General features: G+C 42.0%; 1 protein-coding gene across 2 annotated transcripts; it reads left to right on the forward strand.

Moving 5' to 3' along the window:
- Positions 1-1,512: 1,512 nt before the first annotated feature.
- On the forward strand, positions 1,513-19,216 carry mapk6 (mitogen-activated protein kinase 6). Of its 2 annotated transcripts, none has more exons than XM_078243424.1 (8): positions 1,513-1,711; positions 6,357-7,184; positions 7,308-7,625; positions 15,192-15,336; positions 15,723-15,887; positions 16,042-16,237; positions 16,530-16,647; positions 16,967-19,216. In XM_078243424.1, exons 2-8 carry the CDS (start codon positions 6,948-6,950, stop codon positions 18,056-18,058), a joined length of 2,271 nt encoding a protein of 756 aa, XP_078099550.1. In that variant the 5' UTR covers positions 1,513-1,711; positions 6,357-6,947; the 3' UTR covers positions 18,059-19,216. The 2 variants fall into 2 exon arrangements, with proteins under 2 accessions (XP_078099550.1, XP_078099469.1); XM_078243343.1 differs by lacking the exon at positions 1,513-1,711 and adding an exon at positions 5,394-5,534.
- The last annotated feature ends 1,339 nt before the right edge of the window (positions 19,217-20,555 follow it).

Here is a 20,555-nt window from a genome sequence, read left to right on the forward strand (position 1 = left end):
AGGAGGACATATTTCTTCTCTAGGTCTCACTGTACTCATTCAGGTAATCAGTGATAAAGTCAGTAATGGTGTTTATAAATGTGTATTATCAAAGTTTATTATGAGTCCAGCATTCACCCATACACGCTATCCTTTGAGTGTTAGTTACAGTAGAATCACATGGCTGGCAAGCACGCACGAACACAGGTTTGTGATGCAGGCATCGCAGATCATGAATTGAAGGTTGAAGTAATAATAGCACAGTAGGGGAAAAGCAAAACCCACAGCTTTGCCCTCATTTCCGCATCCATTCAGATATTTTTTAAACAAACAGCTGGTCCAGAACCTGCAGCAGTTTAAAGGTTTAAATATCACATGCACACGTTTCCTTCTACAGTCCAATCATGCCAGTCTGTCAGAATCCTTGCAACCTGCCATATGACAAACTTATCAATACGGAAGAAGGGAGACCTGCCAGCAGGACCCGTCTCGCAGGCAGAGAGTGGCAGACACCATGTGATGTTGTGACTTGTGAGTATAATAAGAGAGCAGAAAAATTGGATTTGTGGGACAGGAGGCAAACAGGCAGCCATCATTCTGCAGGGAAGATCAGCACTGACTCTTCTCTGGCATTTGTAGATTCACAACTTCATAAACCCCCCACTGATACTGACCATTACAGTAAGCAATAAAACCCCAAAGACTCCCCTTCAGAGGATAAACTGCAAACACATAAAAGTGTCTTCATGTACAGGCATATATTGCAGTCTCTGTTATTGCAAAACAATGATCTGATGACTGTCAAGAGTTTGTGAAAATATTTGACTAACAATACAGTATGTGGGCTCCTGGGTAGCTCACCTGGTAGAGCGCGCACCCATATACAGAGGTTTACTCCTCGACGCACTGGCCGCACGTTCAACTCCGACCTGCGGCCCTTTGCTGCATGTCATTTCCCCTCCCTCTCTCTCCTTCCATGTCTTCAGCTGTCCTATAATAAAAAAGGCCTAAAATGCCCCAAAAAAATAATCTTTAAAAAAAAAAAACAATACCATGTGTGCATGTGCTGTTATGTGACAACAATCTGCTTGTCATTTAATTCAAATATGTTTTGGAGGCTTTTTCCTAATCCCCAAAAATTGCAGAACATTCACAACCCATTAGCACTGTGTAATCCTTTGGTTTAAGCTAATACATTTTTACAGATAAAAATCATGAATCGCCAAAACTGCATTTGCAACTCTCACCCAGAAATATACTGTATTTCAGTACAGGATTAGTTCTGTTTTGCTTGGACTGGACCAAAACATGAAGAAATAAAATTTAAGAACAGATATTTAAATTAGAAGAAAAAGGAAAGACAGAAGAGTAAGAAAGTAGCAGTGAAAGAGAGAGACAGAGAGAGGTAGTGGCCTCTAATGGTGGTGGGTTTGACACACTGACAGGCCAAGCCATACACAGAGCAGTCTCCTCCCCTCTCCGGCCTGGCCTATATTAACTCTCCATGGAGCTCCACCTCACACCCAGAGGCACATGGTGTAGGATAACACATTGGCAATGCTCTGACAATACAGCCACATACCCACACATACACAGGGAGGTACTGGACTGCAATCTCCACCTGTCTGCCTGTCGAACTAGCAGTGTTGGGTATACAGTGTAAACTCTCTTGGATGGACTATTAACTTCTGTACCATGTTGCTCCGGTCGTCTCAGGAGAATGTCAGCCTCGGTGAGTGGCAAGAAGAATTAATTTTTTTTCCATAAGGGACAAGCAGACATAAATGTGATGTGTGCATTTCTTTCGTTTTTGCCCCAAATTCTATAGGCACATTTTTTTAACTAAGAGAACAGGTGAAACGTAAAGAACAGATGATTTGTCTTGTGTCATAGTCAGCTAGAGGATAGTAATGCAGGAATGGGTCTTAGACACACTCAGATGCTGTGTATAGGTGAAAGTGTATATGAGAGCGTAAGAGTCATACCACCAGCAGATGAACATAGGAAACAGAAACTGTATTAGTCACACAAGAGGTACTTAACAAACAGGAAACCTGGATTGCAACAATGCGATGTTTATTTTGTTTTAGACCATAGAGCAATGTAGCAATACAGGACTAACACTAACTGTAAGTGGCAGTAATAGATGCAACTGTCATCCAAACTTTATTACATAGTCAAAGGCTTGTCAACTATTTGTCTAAATTATTTTTTTTAAATTGATCCTTTATTTAGCCAGGAAGGTCCCATTGAGATACAATATGTCTTATTCTGGGGAGATGTAACAAGGGGAGGCCAGACTCTGTACTGAGTGACCCTGGTGGAGACACATTGTTAGTAATTGTTTGTGATTGCAATACACATAACAGAAAAGGAAGATTATTTTTTCAATCTGTCTTCTCCAAAACAATCAAAATCAATTATTTTAGGACCCCAACAGATAGGATGCTATTACCTTTCTGACCTCCATTCATTCATCTACCGAAAAGGGCAAAGAGCACTTATATGGACAAGCAGACATCAATATCTTATCTACAACAGAACTTCTATAGAAGCAGCTTGTAAAAAAGAGGGGAGGGAATCATGTTAGCATAATGTGCTCTAATGAAAGGACATTTCAAACTGTCTCTTAGTTTCTGACTTGTGGATGATGTAAAGTGTCTTGGCTGCATCTGCTCTACTGAAGTGTCTTAGAGCAAAGACATCTGCACTAACTTGACCTTTAACCTTCCAGTAGAGGAAGGGAATCAAAACTTGGATCCATAAAGTATCATTTTAACATGATTTTCTAACTAAAAATGTTATCCAACAATGAATATCCTAAATTAAAAATATAAACTCTTCTTGAAGTAGGCTAGTTTCATTCACGTATTTCCTTTCTTTTGAAACAAAAAAAAAATCAGACCGAAAAATGAAATAAAGGCTCATAAGGCCACATTAATGACACCTCCCATTTCTCCTCTTTTAAAAAAATAAAAATAAAATCTTGCTAATTATGTAAGATAGCATATTATAATTAGCATATCTATTATTACATAGCCCAACTTTATGTCTTGGGATTGATGCACGACACAAAACATCGTCATAAACTACGACCTCACTGTCGGCTATATAATAATGAAAGGTAGCCTATATCGTGTCTTAGCTCTCCTCCGACCAATACACGAGACAATAAGTGTCTCTCCAAGTCTGTCGCATCTTGCTTAGTCCGCATGCACCTCCTGCTCTCCATCGCAGAGCCCATCCCGGCATGTGAGAGGCATCTGCATTCACGGGCACATGGGTTCCCACATGGTCTGCCTGCGGATGCTGATGCTGCGGCTGTGATGCTGCTACTGCTGCTGCCTACCCTCCCATCCATAGGCTACCTTCAGCCATTCACCGCCTACATGAGAGAGGACGAGACACTGTACCATATAGGACACTAACCGCAGTCTGAATAGAGACAATGTGTGCCTTCCTTGGTCTCTTGACTTTGTTTTGCTGACGGGATGAGTAGGCTGAACCTCGTGGAGGGCGGACCGCTGAAAGAGAAACACCCTGCGCATCTCGGTGCCAGATGGACTTTCTAAATCCGCAAGCCGCAGTGAGTGTCCGTCCGAGCGAGCGATTTTTCTCACTGAAACGATTAAAGCAATACTGCGTGACGTAATCTGAAAACAACCGTATTAAGCCTATATAATCAGAATGGGGTTTATTACAACGTTGTTTTTCACATAGGCCTAATGCCCATCAAAAGCAAAAACAAATAGCCTAAAGAAAACACATCGTGGACCAATCCGGAAAACATCAGCCTATTTGCAAAGAATAAACAAACTTCTGTAAAATGCATGGATGAATAGGACCAGACTAGGCCCATAGCCTGTTTCACTGCACTAGCAGGCCTGGATTTTCGGTTGCGATTGGATCAATTTTAATAAAGGCTATAATAATAAACAGGAAATAGAAAGAAGAAAACATAAACACTAAGATCTCTGTTTCAGGTAAGATACGCAACTGTCATCACCTGTTTTGGGATTTTTTAAATCTCTCTTCTCTTTTCAATATAGATGTCCTTTATTCCCATCCCGTATCATAGATAATTGTGTTCAAATTTTAAGGAACTGCAAAAATAGGCTAAACCAAACAAACATCTTTCTTTACATATTTTAGGAGCCGATAGGCTATTGACCTAGACTATTTTTTGCAGATGTAGCTAAAGTGTATTTGCAAGGTGCTGTAATTATACATAAATATGATTATGGTATTCTTGTTTACTGCAAGAATTATTGGCATTTGTACTATGCTGTTATAATTTCATCTATAAACCTGTAAATATTGAGTTGGATTTTGTCTCGTGATCTCCAACTTCAGACACATATTTTGAATGACTCCTGCTGCTTTCAAGTACTGCTCGAAGCTCCAAGTTGTAATATATAAAGGACCGGCTTCTAGTAGTATGGTAATACAATATCTGACAGTTGTGCAATGTAACTAAGTACATTTACTCAAGTACTGTACTTAAATACAAATTTGAGGTAGGCCTACTTGTACTTTACTTGAGAATTTTCTTTTCATTCCATTTTCTACTTCTACTCCACTACATTTCAGAGGTAGGCCTAGGCTAAATATTGTAGTTTTTACTCTACATTACTACATTAATCTGGCAGCTTTAGTTACTAGTTACTTACACAACTCACATGTAGTTTATAAAATGCAATGTTTTATTATAAATTATATATGGATATACTATGCATATAGGCCTCCAAGTACAGCTGAAATGATTAGCTCATTAAACACTTAGTTGATTGGCAGAACTATTTTGATCGTTTCCAGTTTCTACAATGAGGTTTTTTTCTGCATTGAGTAGTCCTACTTTTACTTTCAATACTTAAAAGTGATTTTTTTTACGACTGAAAGTAATTTTTTTCTAATCTGATACTTTACATACTTTTAGGTAACATTTTTTAACATTAATAATTTTAATTTTACCTGTAACAGAGTATGTTTAAAGTATTAGTATTTTTATAAAACGATCTGAATAGGCTACTTCTTCCAGCACTGATATCTGATATATTATTAATAGAGCTAGTTCATGTAAGACTACATGAACCACCACATGAATTTGCACTTTAGCTTCTTTTGTGACTTTTATTTTACTTATTTAATAATACATTTCACAAATAATAATAAAAAAAAACACTCCAACCATCATTTGTTGACATATCACGAGGATCAAATCCATGCATATAGCCACCTGTATTGATACTGTATTATATTTTCAAATAGGAATATTTAAAAGATGAGACAGGGAACGGTGAGTATGTTTCTGGGATCCTGAAAAACATGTTAAAAGTACAATGTAACGTACATTAATAATGTAAAAATATAGCTGACATTTATTTCCGACAGTCCGTGAAGGAAACCTCGTGACGTCACGCTGCCTTTCATAGCGCTGCGCTGCCCAGCCTCAATGGCGATTGCAACAGATCCGCAGAGCTCGAGTCCGGATCGAAGTCAAGCCTCGTGTGGGTTTGATTAAACACATTACGAAACTAATGCGACGAATACGGACTGTAAGTACTTTCTTATATGTCGAATGTTGTCACTATTATTCACATTAAATGTCATTTCACCGTAGATTCGCGATCGTTTTTTAGCGGTTTAACGGAGGTCGGCTTTGTGCTGCTCAGCGCGAGGAAACGTTACCACGTAGCTAGTCAGAAGCCAACAACGACTCCTTTGTTCGCGCTGTCGGCGGGTTTCACATAAACGTTATGTTTGATATTTATGTAAAAGGCAGTGTGTTGAGATTTTTGTTTTCCTTTTTATAATATGATATACGTGTGAGTTATCGGGTGGACATGTATGTGATATTTCAGAATCAAGTAACTTAAGAAGCTCCGTCAGTGGCTGGTCAGCTCGCCGTTTTGCTTCCATTCCTGGCTTTTTTCCGCCAGCCAGTCAGACCCGGTGACGGTGACGGCCAAGAATAGGCCGTATTGAACATTTAAAGCTGGGAATAAATGCTGTGTTTTTCTTGAATGAATGGTATGTTAACCTTAGCCAAGCCTGTGTTATCTCATAATTTTATCGATACCCAAAAACCGGACTAGCAAGCGCCTAAACCGGGCGGGGAAGGGTTAGTTTCAATTAATGACACCACGTTTAAACTATAGCCGGTGAATGAGATGGTTTGTTGTTGTTGTTGTTTGTCTGCTGATTTAGTGAAATCCCCAACATATTAGTAAGTTTGAGGTTTGACTATATTTCGCTAAACGGTAGGTTATCTTGGTGAAGTACAATATCGTGAAATTATGGACTTTAAACTCGTCCACTCTGGCACTACTTTGAGTTTTTAAGTTACTTTTTTGTTCTGTTTTTCTCTTGTCTTTCAGGTTATACCCAAGTAAAATGGAGGATAGCTTTGATTGCGACTGTGGCGAGCTTGAGCCACCTGATCATTGAGGGTGAACAATTACTTTGAAGACTTGAAGGCCAGACTCATTTCAGTTTTATAGATCAGGCGACTTGACAGGGAAATTACAGATAAGTAAATAAATATAAACGAGAGAAGAGGAAAACAATAATCTGAAGCTGCTCAGGACCTGTCATACACTGAATCTATCTGCACTGTAAGGATGCAACTACATGCTTTTATAGTTTAATATAGTATCGGTGCTTTTTAATTGGCCTCAGTCCATTCCGTTGCAGTCTGTAAACACTAGTCTACTAAAAAGTTTTACATTTTCTCTCCTTATTCAAGATGGAACAGAAGTTTGACCGCGCATTAGTGCCCCTCATAAGACAGTGACATCTAGACGGGGGACTCAGTAGTCGTCTGTACAGGGGTCAGTTAGCTCAGCTGCTGAAGCAGTGTGGGAATTGTCATAAATTCCTCCATAGGTGTTGAAGTTTGACTTGAAACAGGCCAGAGACCTAACGTTACAGGTAGCAGGAGCTTGGTGTAAAAGCCGAAAACGGTCGTCATGGCAGAGAAGTTTGACTCACTGATGAACATCCATGGCTTTGACCTGGGTTCTCGCTACATGGACTTGAAGCCTCTGGGCTACGGGGGGAACGGCCTGGTGTTTTCAGCTGTTGACACAGACTGTGACAAGCGTGTTGCCGTGAAGAAGATTATCTTGACTGACCCCCAGAGTGTGAAGCATGCCCTGCGGGAAATCAAAATTATCAGACGTCTCGACCACGACAACACTGTCAAGGTAAGCAAGAGTTCTGCTCAAATTAGCAAAGAGTATTTGTCTCATTTTCCGGAGTAAAATAAAAATAATCAATCAATTGTGATACCTGACTTTCAGCACTGCCCTGTCTTCTTATGTCACCAGGTGTTTGAGACATTGGGTCCCAATGGTCGCAGGCTAACGGAGGATGTGGTGTCCCTGACAGAGGTCAACTCTGTCTACATTGTGCAGGAGTACATGGAGACAGACCTGTGTCAGCTGTTGGAGAGGGGCCTTTTGTCTGAGGGCCACGCCAGGCTCTTCATGTACCAGCTCCTACGGGGCCTGAAGTACATCCACTCTGCTAATGTCCTGCACCGCGACCTCAAGCCTGCCAACCTGTTTCTCAACACAGAGGACCTGGTACTGAAGATTGGGGACTTTGGGCTGGCCCGCATCATGGACCCACACTACTCTCACAAGGTAGGACCAATCTCTGAGTAGCTGTTCCTGTCAGTCTTGTATTGTATGTCACAGTACTTTCGTGTGTGTGTGGGTGCCCCCCCCAGGGTGACGCAGTTTCACAGCAGGAAGTAAACAAGAAGGGAGTGGTTCCTTGAGGTAACACCTCTGTTTCCCTTGTCAGAAGAAGTGAGGCTGCGGAAAACACAACCCTGGGAACTTTTTTTTTCTTCCATGTACAAGTGTATACGGTTACAAGTAAGAATGGGCTTAATTCCAAGTCTAAATATACAAATGAGTGGGTTCATGATAATGTGGCTTAACAAAGATGAAGATAATCCTCGTTCCAGGTAAAAAAACAAACAAAAAAACCCAAGAAATATTCAGATATGGCATGCACTAAACGGGCACAGTTCAGCCTTGAGCCTTCGTTGGCATCTAATGATAATGTTGAAGGCTTGAGGCTGCGGCAAATCAGTTAGTGACCTGCTGCGGTGAATTACATAAAGATTTTGTTATATCTGAGAGAGCATGTTTTACCCCAGTTGCATTTGCATGAGGTCATTACTCCATTTTCACACCTTTTGAGTCAAGAAAACAGAAGGCTGTTTTTTTTGTTATAGGCCTTTCCCTTGTCTCTCTTTTCATCAGACACCAGCATAATTTAAACCAGGGTATTAAAAGCCAGATGCTGTCTTACCAAATGTTAAATGTACACATTTTAATGGTTTTATAGCCCTGTATTTTGTTTTGTGAATCGGTGTAATGGTAGCAGTAAAGTAGTTTGCTTTGTCCTTTAGTATGAGAAGAGTATGGATGAGGACATTCTAGTCAAAGGCCATATGGTGTGATGTGAGGAAGTCTCTCACGCGCTGCATGATCTCTTAAGAGGCCATCAGATGCTCACGTGTGTCTCATATTAGTCATTGGAGGGTCTAAAGTGGGCTCACGTGATGGGATCCCTCTGGCTGACACGGCCTCATTCATATCCCTTACACGGCCTGGGTCCTGCCACAGCATACATCACTCTAAGACAGACTTGCAAACGTTTTGTTTACCAGAACTGTTTCATTTCCAGCAAACCCCCACTATGTTTTTGTAGTGTAGTCACATTTTCAGCTCTGATGTCTATATTTTCATATGAGTCATATCTTATGTTGAGACTCTTTCTGCAATAGCAAGAGGAAGGCGAGGGTTTGTAGTTGCCGGGAAGAAGTGAGTTTCTCACGCCACCCACCCAATGTTACTGCAGTCCTCCCTTACAGCGGGTTTGCCATGTGGGCCTTTTTTCCCCTCTATATAAGCAGTTTTTCCTGATGGGGAAACATGCAGGCAAGTGGGTATTGAAAAGCTGCTTGGCTGGGGTCAGCTCTCTTGTCAGCAGACTACTGCTGCTGAGTTTGTGTCAAGGACAAATGCTGTAGTGATGTAGTCAGACTAGAGCCCGACTGATAAAGGATTTTTAAAGTGCCCATATTATGAAAAAATCACTTATTGCTTGTTATTTTGTGTGGTGCTTCCACACGCATACAAACTTTGAAAAAAAAACATCCATGCTGTTTTGAGTGAGATACGGTTTCTGAATGTGTCCTGCCTTCAGTCTCCGGGTGAGCTGTTCAAAATCTGCACGGCTTTCTACGTAACTAGCCGAGACGAGGGGCCTAGGGGGCTAACCGTTAGCAGGCTTAGCATGCTAGCTCGTTCTCAATGGCAAAACACTGCTACAACGCACACAAATTCACCCTAATCTACAAAATAAGTTGTATAGAACTACTTACACGTCCCTGTTCTGCAGGTATTCCACACAAAGTTGGAAGTGCGCCCTCATTTAGAAGTCTCCCGGCTAATCCTGCCTTATACAGGCCGAAGTTGCAGAAACAGCTAGCTAGCTCATGTAATCCTTACCTAGCTACTGCGCATGTGCGACTGACAACAAAGATGTTACAGAAGTTGAGATGTCTCACTCTATAGCTAAAACAGAAACCTGAACACACAGTGAAAAGAGGATCTGCAGCAATGTGCAGTACAACAAAATATGGTGTTTTTTTGAAAATGAAACCATGTAAACCTATTCTGGTACAACCTCAAATTACAATTATGAACCTGAAAATGAGCATAATATGGCCACTTTAAGGCCGATATTAAAAAACCACTAAATATCTAGAAACGCATAACAAAAAACAGTGAGTTATTTGAGTCCTCACTAAAATATGATAAAGCAGTTTAAAAATAAACTTGTTTTGTTTTATTGTCACAACAGAACAGAGGAACATCAAAATATATTAACGTTCTGATAAATAAAAATACAAACTTAAGATATTAAACTTAAAGGGTTAAATACGAGTGTTGCCAACAGGGACGTTGTCGAGTGCCCTCTGGTGGACAAACTATGCAACGCCAACACTCAGAACATGGTTGAAGGGTTTTTTGTCCATTTTTATTTTTTAAATATTCATTTATCGGCCATTATAAATGCCGATACCAGTAGTTGGAAAAAGCCTAATATTAGCTGATAATATCGGCCCGCCGGTATATCGGTCGGGCTCTTAAGTCAGACTGACTTTAATAGGCTTTGACCCTGCTCTTGTTTCCATACAGTGTTGCTGTGCTTTGTCTGTCTCTACTGTGATAACAATTGTGGTGCGGTGGGGAGGAAGAACACTGATTTCTCGACCAGCTACTTTTCATGGCATGAAAGGGTGTGTGTCTGGTGTCTCAGACCAAATCAGGCTTGTTTGAAAGTGAACCCATCACCCACACACGACACTAGGGTGCCCAGTAGAGTGTGGAGGGAGGCACTAATAAACATTTGGTTTCGGTGTTGACCGGATATTGGGGCTGAATCTCCGAACAAATTTGCTTTCACAACCACCCTCTACTTGTAGTAGGTTGGGTGAGGTGGAGCAGCTGGTTGGCTGAGTGCATGTTATTTGAATAACGTTGTTTCTAAATTAAGAAGCGCTCTTTGCCAGTGAACCTCAGTTTCTGGCGTAGTTTCAGTAATGTGGTAAATAGATTCATGCATCAGTGGTGCAGGCTCAAGTCATTTGTTCTACCTTTTCCTCCCACTTTTCCTATTTTCTTGTATTGCTTGGGCTAATAAAAAAAAAAAAAACTGATTCCCTTCAGGCTTTCATTAATCCTGCATGGCTTTGTTTTAAGTATGCTGAATAAAGCGTACCAAGAGTACCTGTGTTTCTGGGATATTTTTTCCATTGTTTTGAGAAAGCAGGCCGTTTCTGCCTTTTGTAAGACCGGCCCTCGTGGTGGCCCAGGATCAAGAATGGCAAGAATTTGCGTGCACTCATCCAACTTCTCCAACCCTGATTCCTTTCCTTTTCCAGCCAGCTCTTTGTCTTGTTGTTGGAGCTTTGCTCAGGGCCTTATTTGAAGCTAATCTAAAGTTGTGTGTGTGTGTGTGTGTGTGTGTGTGTGTGTGTATTTAAAATTGATTTTAAATCGACCGAAATCAAGTCACAATTTCGAATTAAAAAATGGAATCGTCGATGCTGCCATGCCTCCACGTCACTTCCGGTCGGCTTGTCAAGCAACCACCCAAGCCCCCAGGAACACCGCCATGTCTTAAAACAACCATGGGCTTAGCGGTCAACGGTGGAACTGCACCCCTCTGACCCAGAAAGACTTTTCCCATATACTTTGCATGGCGAAAGAAACTTCAATATTTTTAGTGGATAATTTTTTTTTGGGGGGGGTACATCAACTTACCAGCCCGAACACTTAAAGGGCCCTTATTTTGAAACATTTTTTAACATTCACTGGTAGCCGAATCCAGAGTTATTAAACTAGGCATGATGAACGCAGCAGATCTGCGGGACTGTGCCCGCCCACGTCGCCTCTTTGCGCCCCATTTCACGTTCTGCCAAGCAGGAAAAAAAACGTGTGTTGTTTCGGTTTTAAACGGCGTCGACTACCCATACAGCTACTGTAGGTAACGTTATGTGGCCGATTCAAGCGTTGGGCTGCCCAGCACTATTATCCATGTTCAAAACAGTCATTAATAAAATAAGTTTTAGTGTTGAACTTTGTTATAACATTATGTTGTAGCCTATTACGTCCTTGACACTGTAAAAGTAGGTAGGCTAAGCCATACGACCCACCACTAATAACATCAATGTAAACAATACAACCTTAATATTAACTGTACCTTTACAAAGATGGGTAACATGTTTTTTTTTCTAAATACCTCTTTATTGAGAAATATAGAATATAAACCGACACATCGGCACAGGTATATACGGTTTTTTTTTTCTTGTTTTTTTTCTTCTCCATTTTCTTAAACTCAAAACACCCCCTTCCCACCCCGACTGGACCAAATAAGCAAGTATTAACAATACAGACAATTATAAAGGAAATGCATACTTAAAATTGAAACATGAACCTATATGATTTACGTGGAGGATGGCATGCCTTTAAAACTCTGACATGACACACCATAGTGGAGTACTATAGCCAGGTTTTTATATATAGTGTAGCTTGTATATAGGGAGGCGTAATCCTAGGTAACGTTATGTTAAGCACCACATATCGTAAGGTATCTAATGTAACTGTATCCAGCTAATGCTAAGCTCAACATTTTGTGGGAGAGAGGGTGCAGCTATACCGTTTCTTTTTACTTTCATTGTTTATTTCCTTTTAATATGTTTACGTATGCACCATCTACCAAGGCAAATTCCTTGTGTTACTAGGCAATTAATTCTATTCTGATTCTGAAGGGTACTTTACAACAACAGTTTGCAACGATTAGTTTACCGAGTTGTACGTGAAGTCCCGTCAGAGCCCACGTGCTTTACCTTCGTTGTTTTTCATAACCCACTCACGGGAAATGCAAAATGTTGCCACACTGGTGACTTCAGGGAAGCAAGAGGATTTTCCAGTTTTGTTGTCTCTCCGTTATTTCTGACTCCGGCAGTGTTGTTTTCTATGTTTGACTTCGGACGTGTGCAAGTAGGCGGGGGTGGAGAGAGAGGAAAAATACTGGGGGAATCTGCGATCCTGCTTTTATTTTGATAGTCGAAAGCTTATTTCGATCAATTTCAAAATCGTGACACCCCCTAATTTTATGTTTCATGTTCACTAGGAGTCGTGTTACATTACTGCTGATGAAGACCCAACATTTCCTGATTTTGCTGCTTCATAATAAAAGCATTAAAATACCAAAGTAACGGGACTTTTATTGTGAAGCACTTATAGGAAATGGAAACCGTTTCACAGCCGCTGCTTTGACCACTCATTTCACTGTCAACTCCAGACAGTGCTGTGTAGCTCTGGTAATGCAAGACTAATCATTAACAGAAGGAGACGTAATAGCAGGAAGTTCTGTAGTAATGCCTTACATATTGGTGAATTTGGGGATGTTTTTATGAAACAAAAAATAACACTTTATTTTACTATATCTCTTTATATAAATATTTTTTTTCTACTACTATGGGCTATTAGTTAACATAAACAATCAGACATGCATTTACATGCCCTCTGTAAATAGACAGTATTACATGGCTATGCTGCCTTGCTGGTAGGGGCAGTTTTTTACAACTTGACCTACTTTCACTTAACTACGGTGCAGTAAAGTCAATCAGATGTCCTTGATCTGCATAACGACAGTACAGAGCGACAGTAATAACCTAATATACCATCATTACTGCGATTAAACTACATTCTCAGTTATGTTTGCACAATGCATTCAATAAACCAAAACTTAACTCTTGCAGCACACATGAACAGATATGCAATATTAGCTCACACATAAAATGGCACCCTCGTGAATTAGCCTACTGTTGCTAACATAACATTCATAAATCCTGTATAACCTCGTCCCGTACCTACAGGACATCAGATTGATGCACACACAGTAGTGTCAACAAACTTAGTCCAATGAGGGGAGTAAGGAAAGTGTGATAGTGTTCCACGTTAACGCTTTTTTGATATCGTCCATTGGCATAACCCTACTGCAGAGAGCTAAAGACAGCCAGGGATATAGGAGTGCAGGCAGTAGAGTAACAAAAACAGACGGATCACTAACGGTATGTGATAATAAGATCCAAAATACACGATTCACTCTGGTTTCTGTGACATGAGAAATACTTTGAATTAGTACGTAGTTCCGTTTACAATTGAGTAGGCGGTCTTTAATGTGGACACAGGCTTTAGACTATTGGACTAGGGCATTGGGCTCGAACCACCTCCAAATGTGGTTTTTGCGATCCGATCTCAATGCGTCCTGGGAGAGTTTTCACTTGTACTTAGAGCTGTCCACTTGTGATCCTATCACTCAGATTGGATCTTACTACCAGGTGAAAACGGGTTATAGACTCTTCACCATCCACCTTTACTGACATCTGGTCACACCTGCTAAAGGCTGCTGTGACTCACTCCAGAAACACTGAGGGAGCCTTTTATGAGTCTACTAAATGTCAACCCTTTAATTCCTGCGTCTGTCTTTGTGGTGAGTGGCTCACTTAGAGATCACTAAAAGTAAGAGGCAAGCTGGAATGTTCAGCTAATGCACTTTAATGCCCTCAGCTGATAGTCAAACTCTAATCTGCTCCTTTTTAGTTCAGAGTCCATCATTCACAGAATTGTCCTTACGCAATGACTCTTTCAAGATCACCTAATCTAAATCTGTTGAAATGCTCTGCTGATCTGTTGGCATGCATTTCTCAGCCGTAACCACATTCACATAGGTCAGACAATTTATTGGCTGTTTTCTTAGACTGGGTGCTGGAAAGCCTTGCAAGTTTCAGTCAGTGGGTTGTTGTGGCCTGCCTTGTAATTTCCCTCTTCACAAGCTTTGTGGTGAAAGCCACTGCTAGACACAGACAAACTGATTAGCTGTTTACCTGAAGGAAGGAGTCACATCTACAGTCTACATGGTGTATCATTTATGGGCCCAAAACAAGGGTGTGCTTCACAGTGATGCACTACAGGATAGTGTGATGTCAAGCATTTGCAGCTAACTACGGGCAGAAACGGGAGCCGGGCTCAGTGGTGAGCACCACCATATTGGTTTCACCACACACTACCACTGCATGTTGGGAGTGAGAGGGCAGCAAGGGTGTTTTACCTCCTCCCACCCGTGTGTGTGTGTGTGTGCACGCACACCGGTCAGTTTCCTTTTGTGTTCAGTGTCCTTTTGTTCATGTGAGTAGTCAGGCTCTATGGGGGAGTGCTGAATGGTGACACTGGTTTGTCACTGGTGAGTGGAGAGTGTAGCAGCGGGTAATTATCCTGCTCTCTCAGACTGCTGACAGGGCCTGCATGTGTCTGATCGCCCCCTTTTCATCTGTCTTTTCTCTCTGGGGTCTTTGTCTCCGTGCTGTGTTGCGTACGTGACCAGAACAGGTCTCTTAAGGAGACGGCTCAGGGGTTATTAAGTTTGGCACGGACCAGCAGGCATGCTTTGTTCTGGGACCCGTGTTCGCAGCAGAGTTGTGTGGCATACACGGAGGCACAGGAAGCCATGTTAATCACATGTATCCATTACTGAAGGGAAGCGACAGATTTTAGAGCCTTTGACTGTTTTCCTCTTAAGAGTCCCACTAAATTATGCCGTGTCCCCTTCTAACACAGGGTCATCTCTCTGAAGGTCTGGTCACCAAGTGGTACAGGTCTCCTCGCCTGCTGCTCTCTCCTGACAACTACACCAAAGCCATCGACATGTGGGCCGCCGGCTGCATCTTTGCCGAGATGCTCACAGGGAAAACCCTCTTTGCAGGTAAATGTTGACTGCGTTTCTTATGGCTGACTCACTGTAACACCTCATATACAAACTGGCAAGCAGTCCTTGAAGCAGGTTGGGTGGCTCTGATGAGGCATATGTTCTATCCTGCTAGTCAATGTTTTTGTTCAGAACAGATAGGAGATCCAAAGTCAGTCTGCTTTTACTGTCCTTATTGCTGGCCTTTGCAAATCTAGCTAGAGCTGGGAGCTACTGACTGTTATTTGTTGAAACTGCCTTGAGCTGAACACAAAGCAAATATCTGTTCTCGTGGTCTGGCGCCCTCGGCCTCACTCAAAATAAACTCACTCAGTCATGTAGACGTTGAATGTTGTGTAACTCTTCAAAGAAAGTGCCTAATGTTGCTCTGCCTGGTGTTTCAGGAGCCCACGAACTGGAGCAGATGCAGCTGATCCTGGAGTCCATCCCCGTACTGCGAGAGGAAGACCGACAGGAGCTCCACAGCGTCATCCCCGTCTTTATCCGCAACGACATGTCCAAGCCTCACACACCACTGGCTAAGCTGCTGCCTGACGTCAGTCCCCAGGGTGAGTACCACTTTACTTTTTTACATTCAGAAGTACTCACAGGCTCATGAAGTACTCTCATGAACACGGACCAAATGTAGGTGGGCCACGGTCCTATCTCCTCATAAATCATGCGTTTCCTACTTGGTAATCTCAATGTCTGTTCTCGCTGCAGCCCTTGACTTCCTGGAGAAGATCCTGACCTTTAACCCCATGGATCGCCTCACTGCGGAGGAGGCCCTGGCCCACCCCTATATGGCCGACTACTCCTTCCCCCTAGACGAGCCTGTCTCTCTGCACCCCTTCCACATTGAGGATGAAGTAGATGATATCCTGCTCATGGACCAGAGCCACAGCCACACCTGGGACAGGTATGCTCACTCACTGATTCCCTGTCAGACACATGCTCTATGTGACCAGGTTTGGTGATGCAAAGTTATACATTTCCCCTGTTTATTTTGAGCTTAGTTTCAGTGGAGTATAGTTTGCTTTGCTCTCTGCTTACTAAGCAGTAATAATGGGAATATAAAGAAGTTTTTATTATTTATATAATTAGTTTAATGGTTTGTTTGCATAGTTAGATTCTGTACTGGAGCCTTGTTTGAGTCATTTTGTGTGTCTTGTGTTTGTGTACTGAAGTCTTGCTCTTTCATACTCTGTCAGATATCATGAGAGCCAGCTGTCAGAGGCTGACTGGCATTTGCACAGCACCCACGACCCAGACGAAGTTCAGGTTGACCCAAGGGCTCTCTCCGATGTTACAGACAAGGAGGAGGTTCAGGTGTGTTTTGAATTAATAAAAAATAAATAAAAAAATCTGCATACTCCTAAAAACCGTTTATTTCATTTTACTTCAAAAAAAATATATATATAGATTTTGAATGCTTATAGATGGAGCTCCCAAATGTAAGGATGCATAGGTTAAGTATCGTTCCAAAAAGAATACATAACACATTGAAAATAGTTTTTGGTGTTGCAAGCCAAAGCTTTACCAAGTTTACAAGATTATAGATGCATATAACATGTCTTTCTCCTCGCTGATTAAATTGACTTTTTGATGAGGTAACAAAGGCTAAATGGTGGCTGTTGTCTGTTTCCAGGTGGATCCTCGTAAATATGCTGATGGAGATCGTGAGTTCCTGGATGAGCCATCCTTCGATTACTCCACTCTGTTCCAGCCGGAGCAATCCTGGCAGGACGACCACCACGAAAACAAATACTGTGACTTGCAGTGTAGCCACACCTGTAACTACAAGGCCGTGTCGCCCTCCTACCTGGACAACCTCATCTGGAGGGACAGTGAAGTCAACCACTACTACGAACCCAAGCTCATCATCGACATCTCCAACTGGAAGGAGCAGCAGAGCAAGGAGAAGGCGGACCGCAAGGCCAAGAGCAAGTGCGAGAAGAACGGGCTGGTGAAGGCCCAGATCGCGCTGCAGGAGGCCGAGAAGACCCAGGGTCCGGCGGAGAAGGACAGCGAGCAGGAGAAACATCAGACGGAGAAGCCTCAAAGCCAGCAGAACCAAGGCTTTGACTTTGACTCCTTCATCGCCAGCACCATTAAACTGAGCCTGCAGCCGGAGCCGTGTCAGGAGATGGCCCTGCTCAACGAGGTGGGCCTCCTTAACGAGCTCAACTCTTCCGTTTCCCAGCTAGAGGCTCCCCGCTCAGGCTCCATGTCCAAGTCCATAAGTCAGGAGAAGGAGGAGAAGTGCCTGGTAAACCTCGCCCAGTTAGGCGGAGGAGGGCTGGGAGTCGTCGGCGGTGACGGCGCCTGGCCCGCTCACCCCTGGGAGAGCTTTGGCTCCGGGGAGAGAGTCGGGGAGAACGGCTGTTTGATAGATGAAGCATGCTGGGACATTCACAAAGAGGACCAGCTCCAGAAAGAGAGCACTTACACCAGCTACCTGGACCGCCTGTTCAGCCGGAAGGAAGACGGGGCCGGAGAGACTGTGGCCAGCTCGGAGACGGAGCCCTCGGAGGGGAGAGAGCCGGACGAGAGCTTCCTCTGCAGGAGCACAGAGATTGTGCTGAACATGCAGCTGGACTCTCTGGCCCTGCCTGGCTTTGACAGCACCGATGACTTGCCTCTAAAATCCATCCAGGCGTCCCTCACCCCCTGCGCTGTCAAATGCTCCCCACAGATTCCCCACAAAACATACAGCAGCATCTTCAAGCATCTTAATTAAAAAAATATATATATATATAAAATATCTCCTCCCTCACAGTGCAAAATCTAGGCAGTTTTGTTTTTTTAATATGGTATATTATTGAACTTGAATCATTTCATACCTTTTTTTTATTATGGTTACTTTTAATTATTTTGTTTTTAAGTGTTGAGAGGGGGTGATTTATTATATTTAAAAAATGTTGGTCATAACTCTGAGCCTTGACCACCAGGCCTTCATGGGTTCATGTCTGCGCTCTCATTGCTGAACTGGCATGTCACTCGCACACTTAATGTACTGTATACGAACGGAAGGCAGGAGAGAAGTAACTAGACGAAAGATGGATGGATGGATGGTAGGTTTGGCTGTTAGGGTGTGACCTAAGGAAGGACGCTAGACGCTAATATTGCTGTAGGCATTGTAAAGTGCATTGAAACAGCTTTTCGTAGGACGGGATACAAAAGAAGGGGGTTGGGATGTCCCTTTTTTTTTTTTTTGGAATTTTTTAATTTTCGTTTGACATTTTTCCCTGAAGAAAGCTTCCTGAACCCTTTCATACTGTAATGTAATCTGACACATGATGCCAGCAGCAACCATTATCGTAGGCGTTAATGTAAATGTGTTATCTACCTCAAGGTAACAGCCGCGAGAGACACTCGAAGCCGCACTAGTGCTTTACACACATGACCATCCTCTCACCATGAAATGAAGTGGTCGCGCAGATGAAATCTGTCTCACTTTAGCATTTAACATAGTGAGGTGTTTTCAGTAATCATTATTTATTTCTAGCAGATGTGCGATATTTATTTTATCAAAATGTGTTATTTCAATGTGATTGAGGAGTTGGGACGGACTTCCATTTTCATTTCAGCACTATATGGGCGTCAGTGTTCTTCTGTTTTATGGTAGGTTGCAAATTCATCTATGTTCTAAAAGACGTTGAGGCTTTACATTTTCCACCAATATTGTCAAAAATGGATATCATTATTTTTGTTTTATTTATAGGTGCATTCTGTCTTTAATGGAAAATCTGCTTTATGGTTTGAAGAAGCGCCTAAAAGTCTTAATTTTTTTATCTAAATGTAATGTTTAAAAAAAATGAGTGCATGGAGGCAAGAGAAAGGTACTTTAAAAGTAAAGTTAATGGTGAGTATAATGTACGTCAGTTTTAATTGTACTGTTAAATTTCTATGTACTTTTTCCAGGCAAGCATGGTGAATTAGGTAAGGTGTAGCATGTAGAACACTTATGAACTTTTTTTTGTAATCATTGGTTCCCCTGTTCTACAAAATATCTCAAAATAAAATTACTGGCAAAGATGTTGGCTTGTCTGCCCTTTCTTATTAGTCGGGGATGACTCTGACCTCATACACACAGTTAAGTGGTGTTTTTGTAACTTTAGATTTGTACGACCGCACAGCCACGAGAGCCTTGTTGGTGGAGAGGAAGTGCTGACTACAGTGCTGCCACCTCTGGACTCGATGTTTAATGCCCAACTAGGCAGACTAAATTACACTGAGCACTGGGGACACATGCTTTGAATCACCAGCTAAATGTAGCTCTGGCTCAGACAACCATATTTGAGAGCTGTCGACTTGGTACACAGATTTCCACCTGCTTCTATGTGTAAAATGCTGCAGAGAAACAAGCAGGATTACATGACGAATGTGTAGATTTTAATTTGTTTGCAACATTTTTCGTCATGCAAGAGTGACGCAATTCCTTGTCAACAAAACGGGTGTAGAAACGCAGTATGAAGCCATTTAACGTACCATCATTATCCAAACTACTCTAAAACTTCAACTGCATGACAGAGAACTCGACCAGATGACAGATTTGTGGAAATAATGGGTTTCCTACAGGATGGGTGGTAGTCATACTTTCACCACAAGACATTTTTAGCATTTAGTGTCTTATTTAAAGCATATAGCCTCTGGGTTTCGTGTAATGTATAATCCTTAAGTATTGAGATTAGGTCTAGGTGAATTGTTTCTTCTTCGGGGTAAATTAAATAGTCTGCATCTTTTAATAATGGATACATCTTTGGGCTACATGAGCCAAAAAGGGTGGAAGCACACTTGTTTTTGGCTCCCACAGTAAAATTGGCAATTCCAAGCTGTAAACATTTCCAATTATAAGTAAAAGGTGCTGTCTTCAAGTAAAAGTATTTATAAGCAAAGCACTCATGTAGAACACCCTCCCTTAGTATTCTGAATTATTAAAATTAAGACATACTTTATTGATGATGGAAATTACACTCTGTTAGTTATTACACACAGGCCCAAAAATACACACACATCACCAGGACCTATACATGCACTAATGGAGAGATGTCAGAGTGAGGGGGCTGCCCATGACAGGCGCCTCGAGCAGTTGAGGGTTCTGTGCCTTGCTCAGGGGCACCATGACTGAGCTACTGCCACCCCCATTTTTTTTATTTTTTTTTATTACTATTTTGATGCAGCAACATGTAAGCAGCAACAATGTTAACTACGTGGCTGGGTTGGATCAGTGGATA

The sequence above is a fragment of the Sander vitreus genome, chromosome 1, assembly GCF_031162955.1.
Source record: "Sander vitreus isolate 19-12246 chromosome 1, sanVit1, whole genome shotgun sequence".
Taxonomy (NCBI): Eukaryota; Metazoa; Chordata; class Actinopteri; order Perciformes; family Percidae; genus Sander; species Sander vitreus.

Excerpts from the sequence above, each read along its gene's own strand:
- mapk6 (XM_078243424.1), top strand. The coding sequence starts at position 6,948 with ATGGCAGAGAAGTTTGACTCACTGATGAACATCCATGGCTTTGACCTG. Across the intron at positions 7,185-7,307 it reads ACCACGACAACACTGTCAAG|GTGTTTGAGACATTGGGTCC; the intron begins GTAAGCAAGAGT and ends TTATGTCACCAG. Across the intron at positions 15,337-15,722 it reads AGGGAAAACCCTCTTTGCAG|GAGCCCACGAACTGGAGCAG; the intron begins GTAAATGTTGAC and ends CTGGTGTTTCAG.